This window comes from Elephantulus edwardii, unplaced genomic scaffold, assembly GCF_000299155.1.
Source record: "Elephantulus edwardii isolate Elephantulus edwardi_28Jun2011 unplaced genomic scaffold, EleEdw1.0 scaffold00227, whole genome shotgun sequence".
In the NCBI taxonomy this organism is placed as follows: Eukaryota; Metazoa; Chordata; class Mammalia; order Macroscelidea; family Macroscelididae; genus Elephantulus; species Elephantulus edwardii.
The window spans coordinates 4643929-4661102 of NW_006399977.1; the positions used below are offsets into that span (position 1 = coordinate 4643929).

The window sequence follows — 17174 nt, forward strand, 5'->3', positions numbered from 1 at the left end:
ATCTCTTATCCTCCTGTTGAGCAACTGGTGGAGTCAAACTTTATGCCTTTGGGATTGTGGTACAGCTTCTTATCACTAGGCCACCAGAGCTCCCATATATGTGTATAGATGTGAATATACATTGTATATGATATATGCATAAAGGAGTTCTGGTAGCCTAGTCATAAGAAGCTGCATTGCAATCCCAAAGGCACGAAGTTTAAATCCACCAGCTGCTTCCTGGCAGAAGGATGAACAATCTTCTCCCATGAGATTCACTGTCTCTGAAAATCCACTGGAGGGTCAGCTATGGGTCTGACTCAAAGGTGCATAGTAACAACATATGTTGTTGTAGAGTACTATGGAGTACAACATATATACATACGTATATATGTATATATTATATGTGCATATTAGACACATATATGTCTGTATGTGCACTCATATATTGATGTGTGTGTGTGTGTGTGTGTGTGTGTGTGTGTTTGTATCTGCAGAACTATAGAGAGCTCTGGTAGTATAACTCATAGGGAGTTACACTGCTAGGCCAAAGACTGCACCTCTATTGAAGTTCATATTCACCAGTGGCTTTTTAGGAGAAAAATATACCACCTCCCAAGAGATTTACAGCCTCAGAAACCCAGGTCAGCTGTGAGTCCTGACTAGATGGAAATGTGTAGTAGTAGTCATACAGTGCTATTAGGAGTCCTTAGGTAGTACAAACAGATAGGCATTTCAGCTACCAGCCCAATGGCTGGTGATTCAAATCCACCCATAGGTACCTTGGAAGAAAGGCTTGGTGATCTACTTCTAAAAGGTCACAGCCATTGAGAATCCTGTGCTTTGGACTAAGCAGCAAAAAAAGGACAAAGTCAAGTAAACAAAAAACAACAAGCATTTTCCTAATGATTCCCTCACACAATTTATCTTTAGCTGCTTACACAAAGGCTCTAAAATTCTACATAAATACTCTGCTGAATAGAAGGAGAAATAGTTTCCTATAGAAGAATATGCATCAAGTAAACTTATTGTCTTTTTACACTAGGGCAGCCAATTCCAAATTCTCTGTAATCTGTCATCCTGTTAAACTGACCATTTACAACTAAATTTTCTTCTTTTTCTCCATTCAGAGTGGTGGTCGCCTTAATCGGCTGAATCAAGCAGGCAAACTTTTCCTGTTGCAGACAGTTGAGCAGGGGTCCTGGGTTGGGATGGTGGTGTTCGACAGTGCTGCCTATGTCAAAAGCGACCTCAAACAAGTACACAGCAGCGCTGACAGAGATGGTCTGGTTAAAAGCTTGCCCACAGTAGCTGCAGGGGGTACCTCCATCTGCTCAGGGCTTCAATCAGCATTTACGGTAAGCCATGCTCCCTTGATACAATTTGCCCAGGGTTACAATGTATCTCCTGAGGAATTTTCATTTCTAGTGCTTTCATAATGTATAGCACCTAATCTTAACATTATTGTTGTTGTTATGTGCCATTGAGTCGCTTGCAACTCATAGCGACCCTACGTATAACAGCCCTAAACTCTGCTCTATCCTGTGCCAACTGTACTCTCTGACACACCTATCTGGATTACCCCAGTCACGGAATCAATCCACCTCATAGAGGGCCTTCCTCTCCTGTGCTATCCATCTACCCTCCCAAGCATGATGTCCCTCTCCAAGGACGGGTTCCTCCTTACAACATGTCCAAAGTGTGTCATACGAAGCCCCAGAATCCTTGCCTCCAAGGAGCAGCCCAGTTTAACCCTCTCTAGTATTAATCTGTTTGTTTTCTTTACAGTCCATGGTATATTCAATACTCTTCTCCAGCACCACCACTCAAAGGCATCAATTCTTCTTCTATCCTCCCTAGTTATTGTCCAACTCTCTCTCTGATGCATAACAAGTGATTGCAAAGACCATGGCCTGTATCAGTCACACCTTAGTCTCCAGAGTGACACCATTGCTCTTCAGTACCCTGGAGAGGTCCCTAACAGCAGACTTTGCCATCGCAATATGTTTTTTAACATTATTAGTAAAAGAAAAAAATGTTTCCTGAAGGGACAAGGTAATGGTTCAAATGATGCAAAAGTACACATCTCCAAAGATTTTTAAATTAATTTATGTTTTCTGAACTTTCTTGTATTTTTTAAAATTTTTTTATTTTTATTGTATTGTTTTTACGTGTACCGTCAAATCAGATCTGACTGGTACGGGAGGAGATTGCTCCCTCCTTCTCCAGCAGAGCATCTGGTGGATTTGAACTGCGTACCTCTGGGATTGCAGTGCAGTGTCTTGCCACTACTTTCTTGTATTTATACAATCATGCCTTTCTGCATGTATACCTGCATTCAATATTTGCTGTGCCTTTTGCATCCCAAATACAATGACACACATTCAAAAGACCATGAGGGTCAAGCATATGTGTCTTTCTGCCACAGAATTTAAAAGTTTATTAAGGAGACACATTAATCACAATTGCACAAATAAAAGTACACTCAAATGATAATAAGTGCTGTGAAAGAAAAGCACACAGCAATGTGAGAGAATATCTTTTAACATCAAGAATGAGTTGTGAGTGGTGGTTATTCTTTGGATCAATATAACACTTAAACTTCCAAATGTTAGACATCTTTCTGAGCAAGCAAATGGTCTATTTATTGAAGCAGGAGGCCTCAGGAATTATGGACTGTGATCACACAGATATCCAGAGATTTCATCTGACCATCCGTCATATCATCCCTATACTTAGATATCATTAATGTCTCCTAATTAACAAAATTAAGGACAAAAATCTCCAGGCTAGCTCTTACCCATCTTTCCAAACTTAAACATTAGAGATTCATTCCTAGGTAAATATGATTAAGCAAATTGGATCCCTTGTTCATAAGAGCTTCCTGCCTCACTTGATTTTTTTTTTTGTGAATAAATCTCTCTCTCCCCACCCTCTCCACCCCCCTCACTGAAGGTCAGTTCCCAGTTCAGTCAGCTACAAACCCTTTCTCTAGGTATCTGTGTGCATCTGGGCTCTATGGTTTCTCCCATCCACCAAACCTCTGGTTAAAGAGGCAAATAAGAGAGGACCACTGTTAATAAAATCATTGGTGTGTCCCACTAACACCTTGTTATGCAAAACTCCAGTAAGCACTATAGTAGAGAATTTCTTGCTGAATTTTCCACTCATCTGGGTGAGACTGTGAAACTTTAATATTCAGAATCCTCCTCTTCTCCGATCCAATCTGGATGTAGGATCAAGAGACTTTTGTGACTTCAGGGTGGTGAAGTATCACGCTATCCTCAAGAGTCCCACTGTTCACTGCTGTAGGCCCCTGGGCAAGTCTGTCCTGTACTCCTTGCTGTGGCCTCTGTTAAGGCCTGTGGTCTCTGTTAAGGCGTGGCCACTAGATTTTGGCCTGTTCTCTTGGTTTAGGAGCAGCCCATGATCCTCCCTATTGGAGTAAAGCCCTAAACTCTGCCATTGTCTCCACTCAGTCCCCAGTCTGGCTGCACACTCCCCAGTCTCCAAGACAGGATTATCTATTCCCTCACCTGCGGGCTCTCAACTCAGGGGTTTTCTGTTTCCCATTAAGTGATATGAAGGTACTTCTGTATGTTTTCTATGACACATGACAGTCATGGAGACTAGGCTAAGGGGATTCAAATTGGGTTTCTTCTCTGACCTCTCAGCTCTTACACACACAGGCCATGGCTGACACTTTTTACACGAAGCAAGGACAGTTCTGATCTCTTTCCTCCTCACCAAAAGCCAGCCTCCTAGGTGTTCAAAACAAGGAGTGAAGAAGGAGCCTCCTCTGCCTACCATTTTCCTCTCAACCAATTTTATAGGGTCTTTCTGGGATTCTGGTTCAGAGAAAGGTGGTTATGTATGTTTGATTCTTTTCCTTCTCCTTTGAAAGTACTTGTGATGGCACAGTGAATTTAGCCTTGAACTGCTTACCAAAAGACTGGTGATTCAAATTCACCAGCTATTTTTCAAGAAAAGTCTGCAGTCTATTCCCATGAATATATACAGCCTTGGAAACACTTTTGAGCAGTTCCACATTGTCTTATTAGGTCTCTATAAGACAGAATGAAATCAAAGTAATGGGTTTGGATTTGATGCTTCTCTTCTATATTCTTTCTTGAAGGTTAGAAAGAGTAGAATGAATTCATCTTCCTCTTCTTAAACAGGTAGTACTAACTATTCTTTTCTTGCCTCATCCTTTTCTAGAATAAAAGCACTGTAATTTTACCTAGCACCGGCAGAAGGAGTATCCTCTCTTCACCTTGTAAAAATTATAATCTGAGTCAATCAGATATATCTGAGATATGTGTCATAGGATAACTAAGTGCTTTGGTTTACAGTAACAAAAACGGGCTGCTTTAGTCAGGGATATTGGGGTTCCTACCAATGTATACAGAGTTAGCACTGACTATTCAGGACTGGAAAGTCCAGGGTGACTAGGACGGATCTAATGTTTTATATCATACAAAGCAAATTCCACCCCTCAGTAAATATTATATTATCCACATTAAGTGGAGACGGTTTCTAAATGTATTTGAGGATCTTAAAAAATCCAACAAGAGTTATTATTAAAACAATTAGAACACTTTCAGTTTCTTCAGTACTATCCAAGAATTAGTATTAAAACAATTAGAACACTTTCACCGGTGCTTCTTCATGACCATCCATTCTTAAAACTATCTGCAGTCCATTTTCTCGAGCCCTTTGTGCATTAAACTTGTCAAGAGAGAGCCCATTGGCAAGATCCAGGAATGCTACTAATTTAAAATGTTATCATTTTAAGACAGGTTCTTCATTTCCTCAGAATGTTTTTATTTTTTTCCCCCTCTGAATATCTCTTCTGGTTCCTTATAAGTGCAGTTTTCACAAATTGTTAGGTCCTGAATTATGTCCACAGGCAATGACTAATATCTTGAATTATGTCTATAGGTGATTAGAAAAAAATACCCAACAGATGGATCTGAAATTGTACTGCTGACCGACGGGGAGGACAACACTATAAGCAAGTGCTTTAATGAAGTGAAGCAAAGTGGAGCCATTATCCACACTGTTGCCCTGGGACCCTCTGCAGCCAAAGAACTAGAGGAGCTGTCCAAAATGACAGGTGAAGGATGAGCCTCTGATTTCCACTGATCGGACACTCCAGGGGCCTGAGGTGGCAGAGTATGGAAGGGTTAGGAACCATGGAGATAATCTGACAGACAACTACCTACCTCTTCTCCCAAATAGACATCTGAATTTACTCCACCATCACTTCCTTTTAATGTAAGGATTTCGTTCTAGGATTGAGGGAATCCAGAGAAGATGGAAAGAGCTCTAGTGACTTGGTGGGTAGGATATTGTGCTGCCAACCCAAAGGTTCAGGAGAGGGAAGGTTACAAACCCAGCCTCTCAGAAGAAAGAGGGGCAATCTCCTCCTGAACAGCCTTTGAAAACCTGCTGGAGGGTCGGCTTTGAGTGAATGAGTGAGGACAGGACTAGTACATCAGCTTTGTAGATTTAGACTCTCTTCCCAAGCACTTTGTAAGGACTTTTGATATTGTTGATGTGTGTTATCAAGTTGCGATCAGCTCATAGCTGACCCTCTAGCAAGTTTTCAGAGACTGTCAATTGCCAGGAAGGAGATCGTTCATCTTTCTCCCTCAGAATAGCTGGTGTATTCAAACTGCCTTGCTTTGGGTTGGCAACACAGCTTCTTACCCACTAGGCCACCAGAACTTCCTTTATAAGAACTTAGAGTTGTGTGTGAATCTAACAGATTCAGCAGGAGAAGGAGTCAAGCAGGGACGTGGACTTAGAAAGCCGCTGAAGCCTGACATAATGTAGGTGGTTCAGACTATGGAATTAACAGCTAAGCAGGAGATTCAGAGAGATAGAAGACCAACTAAATAATATAGATGTGATATAAAAAATATGTAAAAATATATATAAAAGTGTGATATAGCAACAGAAAGAAAATGAACCATGAAGAATGGAGCCTAGGGAATGGAGAATGGTAGAGGAAGATGACATCTGAGCTTGGCTTTTAATGGTGCAGGAGATGAGAAGAGTCAAGAAAGGACCTGGGGACCCATCCAGTGTTTAGAGCATAAAATGGGCACGCAAAGGTTAGAAAGTAAGTTATCAAAGAGGTGATAGAAAGTCAACCTGAAATTGTGAAGTAAGATGCACTTTCTCTTGCAAACGTTAATTGACTGAGTATCTAGATCTCATATAAAGATATATAGCTAAACTATATTCCATATCAACCATGTTGAAGTACCTTCTGACTCCTCAGAAAGTTAAATGGTTGTTTGCTCCTAACACTACCTGCCGTAGGCTAGGCTTCCTAGCTGCAGAGCTGGAGAAAGGGATCCACATGCATATGATTTATAGAGTGAGTGCTCACACAAGAATGGGGGTGAGGAGATCAGGATAAGGCAGGGAGAAGAGCTGAGCACAGATGTGGACTCAGAGCCCAGGTGAAGCCTGACCCAACAGGTGGCTCTGGACATGGAATTGCATCACATGATCCAAGACTTTGTCTCACAACAAGGCTAGCCTTTTGAACCCCTTTCTTCCTCAGCCATCTGCTGTAAGCTGTTGAGGAAGGGCAAAGGTAAAGGAATATATGCCTTAGATCTAGCTAGGGCGGCCTCCTTTTGATAAGGCAATGCTCTGAAAAGGAAACAGCCAATAGTTTGGGCAGCTGGGGAGAGGCATACCTAGTTCCTCCACCCAGGTAGAGATCTGGGGGCATGTTACTGCAATAACTCCCATACCTCTAGATAGCTTTTCATAGTTCAAAGGTGCTTTCATATCGTATGCCTTAGTTCCAACTGTTCTAGACGGCCTTGTAATTTTATCAGTGTTGTCGATTGTAGTTTTCCACAAATGCCCCTTTATCAGCTATTATTTCACTGTTGTCAAATACATGCCTTTAATGGCTCTCATCCTTTTCTATGTGCTGCTTCTGATTTTGACACTCAAAATCAGATGACCAAAAGCCAATCTTGTCATAATTATGTTTCAAATAAGAGAATAGCCACAGCAACAGACTTCAAATCAGGCATCATTCTTTCATGTAAAGTGAACAACATTTGAAATATGCTTTTATAATATAAATGTTGGTTTATCAGATTCATGATTGCTTCATAGATAGTTGAAATGACCAGGCAACTGAAGTTGCTATAGTTATATATTTACTAGGACTTAAATATTTCATTCAATGTCTGAGTTACTCTGGACCTATTTTACTTTTACTTAGTAATAGTGAAATAATACAGTAGAATATAGTTTTTTATATTGTTATCATAACAATGACTAAGGTTTGACAAATAGCTGCTTTCACGAATATAACCTGAGATGATGTCATTTCATTTTAGGAGGTTTACAGACATACGCTTCAGATCAGGTTCAGAACAATGGCCTCATCGATGCTTTCAGTGCTCTTTCCTCAGGAAACGGAGCTCCATCCACGCGCTCCATCCAGGTCTGAGCTCTTACTCTTTGGTTTCTCATGTTAATACTTAACCATAGCTAAGACAGAGAACTTAAAGGTTAGAAGTATCAAGTTCTTCATTCTTTCCATATTGATTAAAATGAAATGGAAGGTTAGCCTGATAGTAGACTGTATTGTTAAAATTTAACACTAATCATTTAACTAAGGAAATTAGTGTTTACTTGTATGGAAACAATTAAATTACTTCCTCATACGAATGAGCAATATACAATATAGTGGTCCCAGGAATTCTTTTTCACATCTGTTAACATGCACCCACAGTATTATGATTGGCTCGGGATTTTCAAAAACATAGATCACCCCAGTTACCACTTTTCTGGTACATATGCTCAGAGAATACTTGCTCTATTTTTCCATTACTTCAATCCTCTGATATTTTCCAGGGTTTTCACATAATTGTCTATAAGTGCTTCGTTTTGTGAACTACCAGCATTTAAGTCCAGACATCTGGATCCCATTCCCGAGTCTGCCTTAACTTTATGATCTTTGACAAAGCATATAACCTTCTGAGGCCTCCGTCTCACAGCCAAGTAGAAACCATGAAACCTCCTTTTGGTTCAAAAATTCCAAGAAAATGAAACTGTCTTTAAAATATTGAGTACTATTCTAAAAAGACAAATGTACTGTCAAATACTCTTTTTCTAGTTTCTCTAATTGAAGAAATCCCATAAGTTTTTATGGTAAAGCAAATAAGCACTCACACCTGTGTACATTATAGCTTTTATTAGGAAAGTTTGGATAAACAAAGAGGAATATTATAATATCAAAGGCTGATGATAGCATATTTCAAAACAATGGGCGTTTTGGACGAATGATGCAACATCTATTCACTACAGGAAGACAGCAATTAGATCCATCTGAGTTATTTTTTGTTCAAATTTAGAAGTGCACGGGCTTGTTTGGGAAAAAAATGGGACTAATTTACCTTAGCAAGTAGTCAAATTGATGGCAGGACAAGTTTACAGTCAGGCATTCTTGCCCCTTATTTCTGTATTGAAGAATTCTAATAGGGAGAGACTATGCAAAGGCTTTTGACTGTGTGGATCACAACAAACTGTGGCTGACTCTGAGAAGAATGGGAATCCCAGAATATTTGATTGTGCTTATGCGAAACATATACTTGAACCAAGACACAGTAGTTAGAGCAAGGAGACACTGCATGGTTCAATATCGGGAAGGGTGTCTGCCAGGGGTGTCTTCTGTCTCCATACCTTTTCAATCTGTATGCAGAACAGATCACCTGGGATGCTGGGCTGTATGAGGAATAAGGTGGCATCAGGGGTGTAGGAAGTCTCATCAACAACCTGCGTTATATAGACTATACAACCCTACTTGCTGAAACTGAAGAGGAGTGCTTGCTGCAGAAGGTCAAGGACTGCAGCCTTCAATATGGATTGTAACTCAACATCAAGAAAACAAAGATTCTCACCACTGGGCCAATTGGCAGCATCAGTATGGATGGTGAAGAGATTGAGATAGTTAACAGTTTTAGTTTGCTTGGCTCCACAGTCAACACTCTTGGTACCAGCATCTAGGAAATCAAGAGATAAATTGCATTGGGAAAGTCAGCTGTCAGGGACCTCTCCAGAGTACTGAAGGGCAATGACAGCATAGTCTTCACAATTGCTTACTGTGCGTCAGACAGCTGGACAGTCACTTGGATGATAGAAAGAGAATTGATGCCTTTGAGCTGCGGTGCTGGAGAAGAGAGTTGAATATAACATGGACTTCTGGGAGAACAAACAGGTTTGTCCTAGAGAGGGTGAAACCGGGATGCTCATTGGAGGCAAGGATTTGGAAAAGTCATCTGACATCATTTGGGCATGTTGCAAGGAGGGGATCAGACCTTGGAGAGGGATGTCATGCTTGGGAGAATGGAGGGACAGTGCAATAGAGGAAGACCCTCAATGAGATGATTGATTCAGTGACTGGGGTAATGAGAATAGGTGTGTCTGAGATAGTGAGGTTGGCACAGGATAGAGGAGAGTTTAGGGCTGTTTGCGGTGACCTGACAGCACATAACAAGAACAACAGTAGGGAGAGAACAAAATCAATAATTAAGACACAGAATCAATAACAGTTCAGAGCCCACCACAAAAACCTAGATCTAAAAACCATTCCATTTCTTCACTTTAAGATCTTACACTGTGAAACCAGAAAGTATGGCTTCATGTTTTATTAATATTATCTCTAAATGGTGCCAATTTAAGGAGAGTAAATATTTACCTAGCAGATAATCCTTAAAGATAACATCCTGTAAAAGCTTCCTAAAGCCTTCCATGCCTCAATTCCTGTGCTACAACTCCTTCCATTTACTGCATTAAAAACTAGCCTGGGCCAGAGATTTGCTTGTCATTTCAGGACTACAAGAATACTTGACTTGGCAACTCACTTTTTTTTTTTGTTCAAGCAACATGTATGTGGATAAAAATAAGTTTCAGCTAATCCATTTAAGGGTTTAAAGTCGTAGTTGTAGAAATAAAATTAGTTCTTTCTACAAATAACTGAGAAACTCTGGTGATTTTGTGGGTAGGGAGTTGCACTGTCAGCCCAAAGGCAGGTGGTTCAAATCCAAGGACTTCTCCATGGGAGAAAGATGGGCAATCGCCTTCCATGCAATGTACAGTCTTTGGAAATTCACTGGAGGGTCAACTATGCGTTGCTTCTGATTTGAGGACATGTAAAAACAATATAAACAGCTCTAAGGTAAATCACAATGAGATGAATTTTAAAGGGCTGATAAAAAGAAAATGTCATGGGCATTCGCAAGGGAAGCTTATATTTTGCTGGTAAATGAGAGAATCATCCAAACAGACTTTGTGGAGCAAGTTACATTTGAAGTGAATGATGTAAGTTAGGTAGGGTAGACAAATGGATAGAGACATACAGACTTAGAGAAAAAGTCTAGAGTATGAAAAGGAATAGAGCTAAGAATTTGTAAGGATCATTTGAGGAAGTTAAATGGTTTAGTGGAGAAATAAAACTTGTGAAAGTAAAAACTAGAAAGGTTAGTTAGAATTAAATCATAAAATTATCTAAGTGTGGAGACAAAAGAGTTAGACATCCTTGGAGGCTTTCAGAAGGGCAGTTGAGTTTGAGAACAGAATGGAAGAGATAATGTGATGGGAACTGTACTCTGCAGAGAGTAAACAGGGGTTTTCTTAACAGCTTGAGAGTAAAGGATTGACCCTCCAGAACAATGAGTGGATGAACGGCACGGTGATTGTAGACAGCACTGTGGGAAAGGACACTTTGTTTCTTGTCACCTGGACAACACAACCTCCCCAAATTCTCCTCTGGGATCCCAGTGGAAAGAAACAAGATGGCTTTTTGGTGGATGCACAGTCCAAGGTGGCTTACCTCCAAGTCCCAGGCACTGCTAAGGTATGAACCCAACTCTCTTTCCTCTTATAATTGAAGAAAATAAAAGAAAGGTTGTTTTTTTTTTTTAATTGTTGCTTTTAAAATTTAGTTGCTAATTGTTTAGAAGAGAGGCAGTATTGAGTCCAAGTGAGAAAAGGGGAAATCTCCATCCAGTACAAGCAGTCAGTATGACAGCAACTCAAGAGAAAGGAAACTGGTGATATCTTGTCCAGGTAGTAAAGAGAAATCCTTCCACTTATATCATAGTCAAGACAGAAAAGAATTCCTGAAGCTTTTAATTCCTGAAGGGGATAAAACCATTTCCTCTACCTAACTTAATCTATCAAGTTGATCCTAAACCAAAATACTCACTGCCACAAAGTCAATTTTGAGTCACAGAATCCCTGTAGAACTGTCACCAGTTTTTCCAAAGCTGATAATCTTCACTCTTTGGCTAGCAGCTTGATGCTTTCACCACTATACTACCAGGGCTCCTTTACTGTCACTCTATTCTTTTAAAAACTGAGGCTATGATAAGGACACAGCTTTCAGATGTCAGACTTGATTTTTCTAACAAGGATATCTTGACATAAAACCAAATAGTAAGTGTAACAACACCGAAACCTTCCTTTACTGCCAAACGACTAAAGATGCCCAGACATTTTTAGATACACTTCCAATGCATTTGCATCGGGCAAGCTTTTTCTAGAAATGATATAAAGAATGGTATGTACCGTTTACAGTCATTAACCAGAAATGTCCCCATTTGTTTTGGTCAGGTTGGCAAGTGGAATTACAGTCTGCAAGCAAGCTCACAAACCCTAACCCTGACTGTCACCTCCCGCTCACCAGATGCCAAGGTGCCTCCAGTTACTGTGACCTCCAAAATGAACAAAGCCACAGGCCAATTCCCCAGTCCTATGATAGTTTATGCAAGTATTCGCCAAGGAGCCAAGCCCATTCTCAGGGCCAGTGTCACAGCCTTGATTGAATCAGTGAATGGAAAAACAATTACCTTGGAATTATTGGATAATGGAGCAGGTAATTACTCTCAAAATTGGAAAACACACCTTTTCAAAGAAATAAGCAGGAAACAGCAGGCGGGCATAGACAGGTGACAGCAGTCAGAAACAGGGCGTTCAGCTGAGAAGATTGGAGGGGAGAGTTTTCTGCTTCCCAATAGTACCTGCATTTCAAAATCTTGAAAAACATGAAGTGCCCACCTTTAGCTTTTTCAAAGCTCAAAATGCATTAGCTTCTCAATCCTTTTAGACTCAGAGACCTTAAGGTATTTTTAGGTTTTTCAACTGACAAGACATGAAAGAAGGAGGAAAATTAATAACTATTGTGTTGGGCACAGCTGTGTGCATCCCTGTATGCCTGTAGAACTAGGTTTCTGGATAGCTTCATTTTACCTTCACCATACATTTCCAAGGTATTATTATCCCTATTCTGTTGTTGTCAAGTGCACGTGAGTGTTGAGTTGGTGCTAATTCATAGTGACCTTATGCACAGTACAAAGAGACACCGCTAAGTCCTGCATCATCCTCACAATCTGTCATATATGAGCCCACTGCTGCAGTCATAGCATCAATCTACCTTGTCAAAGTCTTCCTCTTTTTCATTGACCCTCTACCTAGTGTTATGTCCTTCTCAAAGGATTTGTCTCATCTAATAAAAAGTCCAAAGTATGTGAGAAAATGTCTTGCCATTCTCTCACTTCTAAGAGGCATTCTGACAGTACTTCTTCCGAATCAGAACTATTCCCTTTTCTGGAAGTTCATATATAATCTATATTCTTTGTTAACACAATCATCCAATGGCATTACTTACTCTTTTTTTTTTTTAGTAGAATGTACTTTATTGATGATATACAACAATATGTGCTCTCTAAGCTCTTCCCCTTTCTCAGGAGTAGACGAAAACTGTGTCAAGGGTGTGAGATTTTCAGTATGTGGGGGGGATTGAGTTGGGGCAAGGAATCCCCGGTAGCTGAGGGTCTCTCTCTCATGTAGCTCTATTGACTGGTGGGCCAAGAGGCTCTTATTCGTTGGAGGCCATGTGAACCATCAGGTCGACCACCTGGTTGGTGTAGCCAAATTCATTGTCATACCAGGAAATGAGTTTGACAAAGTGGTCATTCAGGCAATATCATCCCAAGCATTAAAGGTGGAAGAGTGGGTGTCACTGTTAAAATCACAGGAGGCAACCTGGTCTTCTGTGCATACCAGAATGCCCTTTAGGAGCCCTTTTGGTGCCACTTTCCTGCTTTCTTGGTACCATTATATTTGCCAGCTTTCTCCAGACAGAAGGTCAGATTTATGAATGATACATTAGGTGTGGGGGACAGGGAAAGCTATGCCAATAAGTTTTCCATTCAGATCATGGATGACCTTGCTTATTGGCAGTGCCATTAGATGCAGGAATGATGTTCTGGGAAGCTTTATGGCCATGAGGCTACAGCTTTCCCAAAGGGGCCATCCACAGTTTTCTGGGTGGCAGTGATGGCATGTACTGTGGTGATGAGTCCCTTTATGATGCTAAAGTTGTCATGGATGACCTTGGGAAAACTAGTATGTAGTACAGGAGGCATTGCTGACAATCTTGAAAGAGTTACCATACTTCTCATGGTCATGCCTGTCACAAACATCGGGGCATCAGCAAAAGGAGCAAAGATGATTACGTGTTTGGCACCAGCCTTCAAGTGAGCCCCAATCTTCTGCAAGGTTGTGAAGACACAAATGGACTTCACAACATAGTCAGCACCAGCATCACCCCATTTAATGCTGGCTGGATGTCACTCCTGGAAGATCGTGATGACTTTCCCATTGATGACCAGCTTCTCATTCTCAGCCTTGAGGGTACCATGGAACTTGCCATGGGTGGAACCATACCACAACATATAGACCATGTAGTTGAGGTCAATGAAGGGGTCTAATGGCAACAATATCCACTTTGCCAGAGTGAAAAGCAGCTGTGGTGGCCAGGCATCCAATGTGACCAAACCCATGTACTCTGAATTTCACTGTCATGTGTTAGGAATGCAGTTGAGGATGCACAAAATCAAGAGCGCTATCTGTTGACAGACAAGGAGCAGAGAGCCCATTATTATATGTCTTCCTTCACATGCATATGTGGTGACTGAAAATACCATAGCTTGGGTCAGTCATACCTCAGTCCTTGAAGTGACATCTTAATTTAAAAAGTTCTTTCGCTGCAGATTTGCCCAGTGTAATAGGTTATTTGCTCTCTTCCATAGACTTTGACTATGGATTCAAGTAAAATTATATGATTGACAGTGTCAGTCATTTCTTCATATAACATGATGTTACTTATAGGTTCAGTGAGGAGGACTTCTGTTTATTTTAAGCAGAAGTGCAATCTATATGAAAGGTGGTAAATGTTAGTTTAATCATATCCAGAAAATGAGACTAACACATTTAGAAAGTAGCAGAGGTAAAATTTAAGCACAGTTCTTATACGACTCACTATATTCATGCAGATTCTTTATTAACTCACATGCAAAGTGAAAATCTTGTTTTGTTGGTTTTTTACACTAGAGAATTCTCCTAAGGAGAGAGAAATAACTGTGCTTCCTGTAAGAAGAATGTAATTGCTAATTGTAATGCATGCAACTCATTAGAACAAATTCTGTAACCTAGTTTCCTATGTAAATCCGTATTGGGAGAATTCATGAATTTTATTAAATAATCATAATAAATTTTCCTCCCAAGTCCTATACAGAAATTCCACTCAACTGAGAAAAGACTTGAGTACTTGAGTGCTTAATTTTGTGCCTAACATTATGTTGGGCGTGATAGAGGTACATTACATGATCTTTAATTTCAAGAAGAAAGACAACTTTCCAAGAAGACACAACATACATGTATGAAACCATATACTCTTCAGGAAGCATCTAAAAGAAGGCAGTAGGCTGTATCCCTAATATAATCAAATCTTAAGCACTTTTGTAGAGGTAAATGCAGCATTTCTCTTTGCTGTGAAAAATTTCTAAATTTACCTTACTAAAGTATTGGAAATACAAATGCTTAGTTTATCTTTGAGATATTTATTTCTTCATTTCCTGTTTTAGGTGCTGATGCTACTAAGAATGATGGTGTCTATTCAAGGTATTTTACGGCTTATGACACGAATGGTAGATACAGCTTAAAAGTTCGGGCTCTGGGAGGAATAAATGCAGCCAGACAGAGAGTGATCCCTCAGAAGAACGGAGCCATGTATATGTCTGGCTGGATTGATGATGGTAAGTCATCTACAATAACAGATTTGACTTGAGTAAAAAGCTTGATATCAAGAAGAAATCATTAAATCTCTGAAGCCAAACAGTGTAACGATTAGATCAGACTTTCTCAGCTCTGACACTATTTAACTTTTTGAGTCAAATAATTCCTTGTGGGTACAGAGGGACTGCCCTGTGCAGGGCAGAATGTTCAGCTGCCTCCCTCTACTCTCTGTACTAATTAGCAGCCATGGCCCTGAATGATGATCATCAAAACGTCTCCAGACATTGATAAATATACACAGGAGAGCAAAAGTCCATTGAAGACTACTAGATTAAACATAGATTTTGTCTGCTTCGCCTCAAATTTCAGTTCATTCAAATTAAGTTTTTTTGGGTAATTTCTGTATGCTTCCCTTTCCTCAGTTGTAAAATAGTGAGAATAGTGTTAACTATTTCAAAGAAGTACTGAAGAGTAATGGTGTCTCTCTGGAGACTAAGGTGTGTCTTATACAGGCCATGGTCTTCACAATCACTTGTTATGCATCAGAGAGCTGGACAATGACTAAGGAGGATAGAAGGAGAATTGATGCCTTTGAGCTGTGGTGCTGGAGAAGAGTATTGAGGGTACCATGGACTGCTAGAAAAACAAACAGATTCATCCTGGAAAGGGTTAAACTGGGTGGCTCCTTGGAGGCAAGGATTCTGAGGCTTCGTCTGACATACTTTGGACATGTTGTAAGGAGGAACCGGTCCTTGGAGAGGGACATCATGCTTGGTTGGGTGGAGGGACAGCGCAGGAGTGGAAGGCCCTCTATGAGGTGGATTGCTTCAGTGACTGGGGCAGTTGGGATGGGTGTATCAGAGATGGTGCGATTGGCACAGGACAGAGCGGAGTTTAGATCTGTTGTATATAGGGTCGTTATGAGTCACAAGCGACTCAACGGCACATAACAACAACAACAACATCTCAAAGAATGACCATGAAGAATACAAAGAAGAACACACAAATGTTATAAAAATAATCCCCCAAAGCCAATTCCATTAAATATCTAGGAAATATATGTTAGATGAAGAATTGTGATTCTTTCTTTGCTTTGTTACTTCTAGTCTAATCTAAATTAGGGCCTTTTCATGAAATATTAAAATGAATTTTTGTGTGGAGAAAAGAAGAAGAGGGGGTAGATAGTTATGTACTGAGTCATTTTTTTTTTTAAATGTAGGTAAAGTAGAATGGAATCCGCCAAGACCTGAGAGTGATGAGAATGATCTTCAAGGCAAACAAGTGTGTTTCAGCAGAACTTCCTCTGGAGGGTCATTTGTGGCCTCTGGTGTCCCCTTAGCTCCTATATCTGATCTTTTCCCACCATGTCAAATCACCGACCTGAAGGCAATGATCCAAGGGGACAAACTCATTAACCTGACCTGGACAGCTCCCGGGGATGATTATGACTATGGAAGAGGTAAGCTGAATGGGATGTGGGTGCAATAATGAGGTATACCAGCTAAGCAGAAGCATAGACGGGGGGTAAGACAGCCACATGTGCTGTGGTGCATGAAGGGAGCAAAATGCACGAAGGATCTTGAAAGTCCTTTGAAATGTAAGGTAAAGATTTTAAAATATGAAATGTTTAGAATTTGAAAATTTTTAGGAATAAGAACTTTCAGCTAGGGAGACAAAACCTCAGGGCTCTTTTGGATTTTGGTGTTTTGTTTTGTTTTTCCTGAAATCTTGCCAGAGAATCCCTTAGTAAACTATGTATATTGATGTATGTCAAGGATGACCAAGTTTTATATAACATATTTTTAGCAAGTTGCTAAAAGGGGCCATTCCTTGAAAGGGATTATATTTGGAAAGTTGGAGGACCAGCAAAAGAGACAAAGAGCCTCAACAAGATAGATTGACACAGTGACTGCAACAATAGCCTCAAATATGTCAGAGATAGTGAGGACGCTACGGGAGTCGTACTCAACTCGGTGTCACCCAACAACAGCAATATATATGATATATGTATATGCATGAGTCATACATATGGTAGATATATGAATATGCATGAATATGAATCATACAAATGCATA

The 17174-nt window shown here is 40.2% G+C and overlaps 1 protein-coding gene across 1 annotated transcript in view; it reads left to right on the forward strand.

Moving 5' to 3' along the window:
* Positions 1-17174, forward strand: part of CLCA1 (chloride channel accessory 1) — a 42725-nt gene that overhangs the window by 24607 nt on the left and 944 nt on the right. The window contains exons 7-13 of the mRNA XM_006898383.1: positions 1110-1337; positions 4921-5095; positions 7356-7462; positions 10661-10876; positions 11635-11896; positions 14949-15119; positions 16319-16558. Coding sequence (XP_006898445.1) covers positions 1110-1337; positions 4921-5095; positions 7356-7462; positions 10661-10876; positions 11635-11896; positions 14949-15119; positions 16319-16558 — 1399 coding nt within the window. The remainder of the gene's footprint in view (positions 1-1109; positions 1338-4920; positions 5096-7355; positions 7463-10660; positions 10877-11634; positions 11897-14948; positions 15120-16318; positions 16559-17174) is intronic.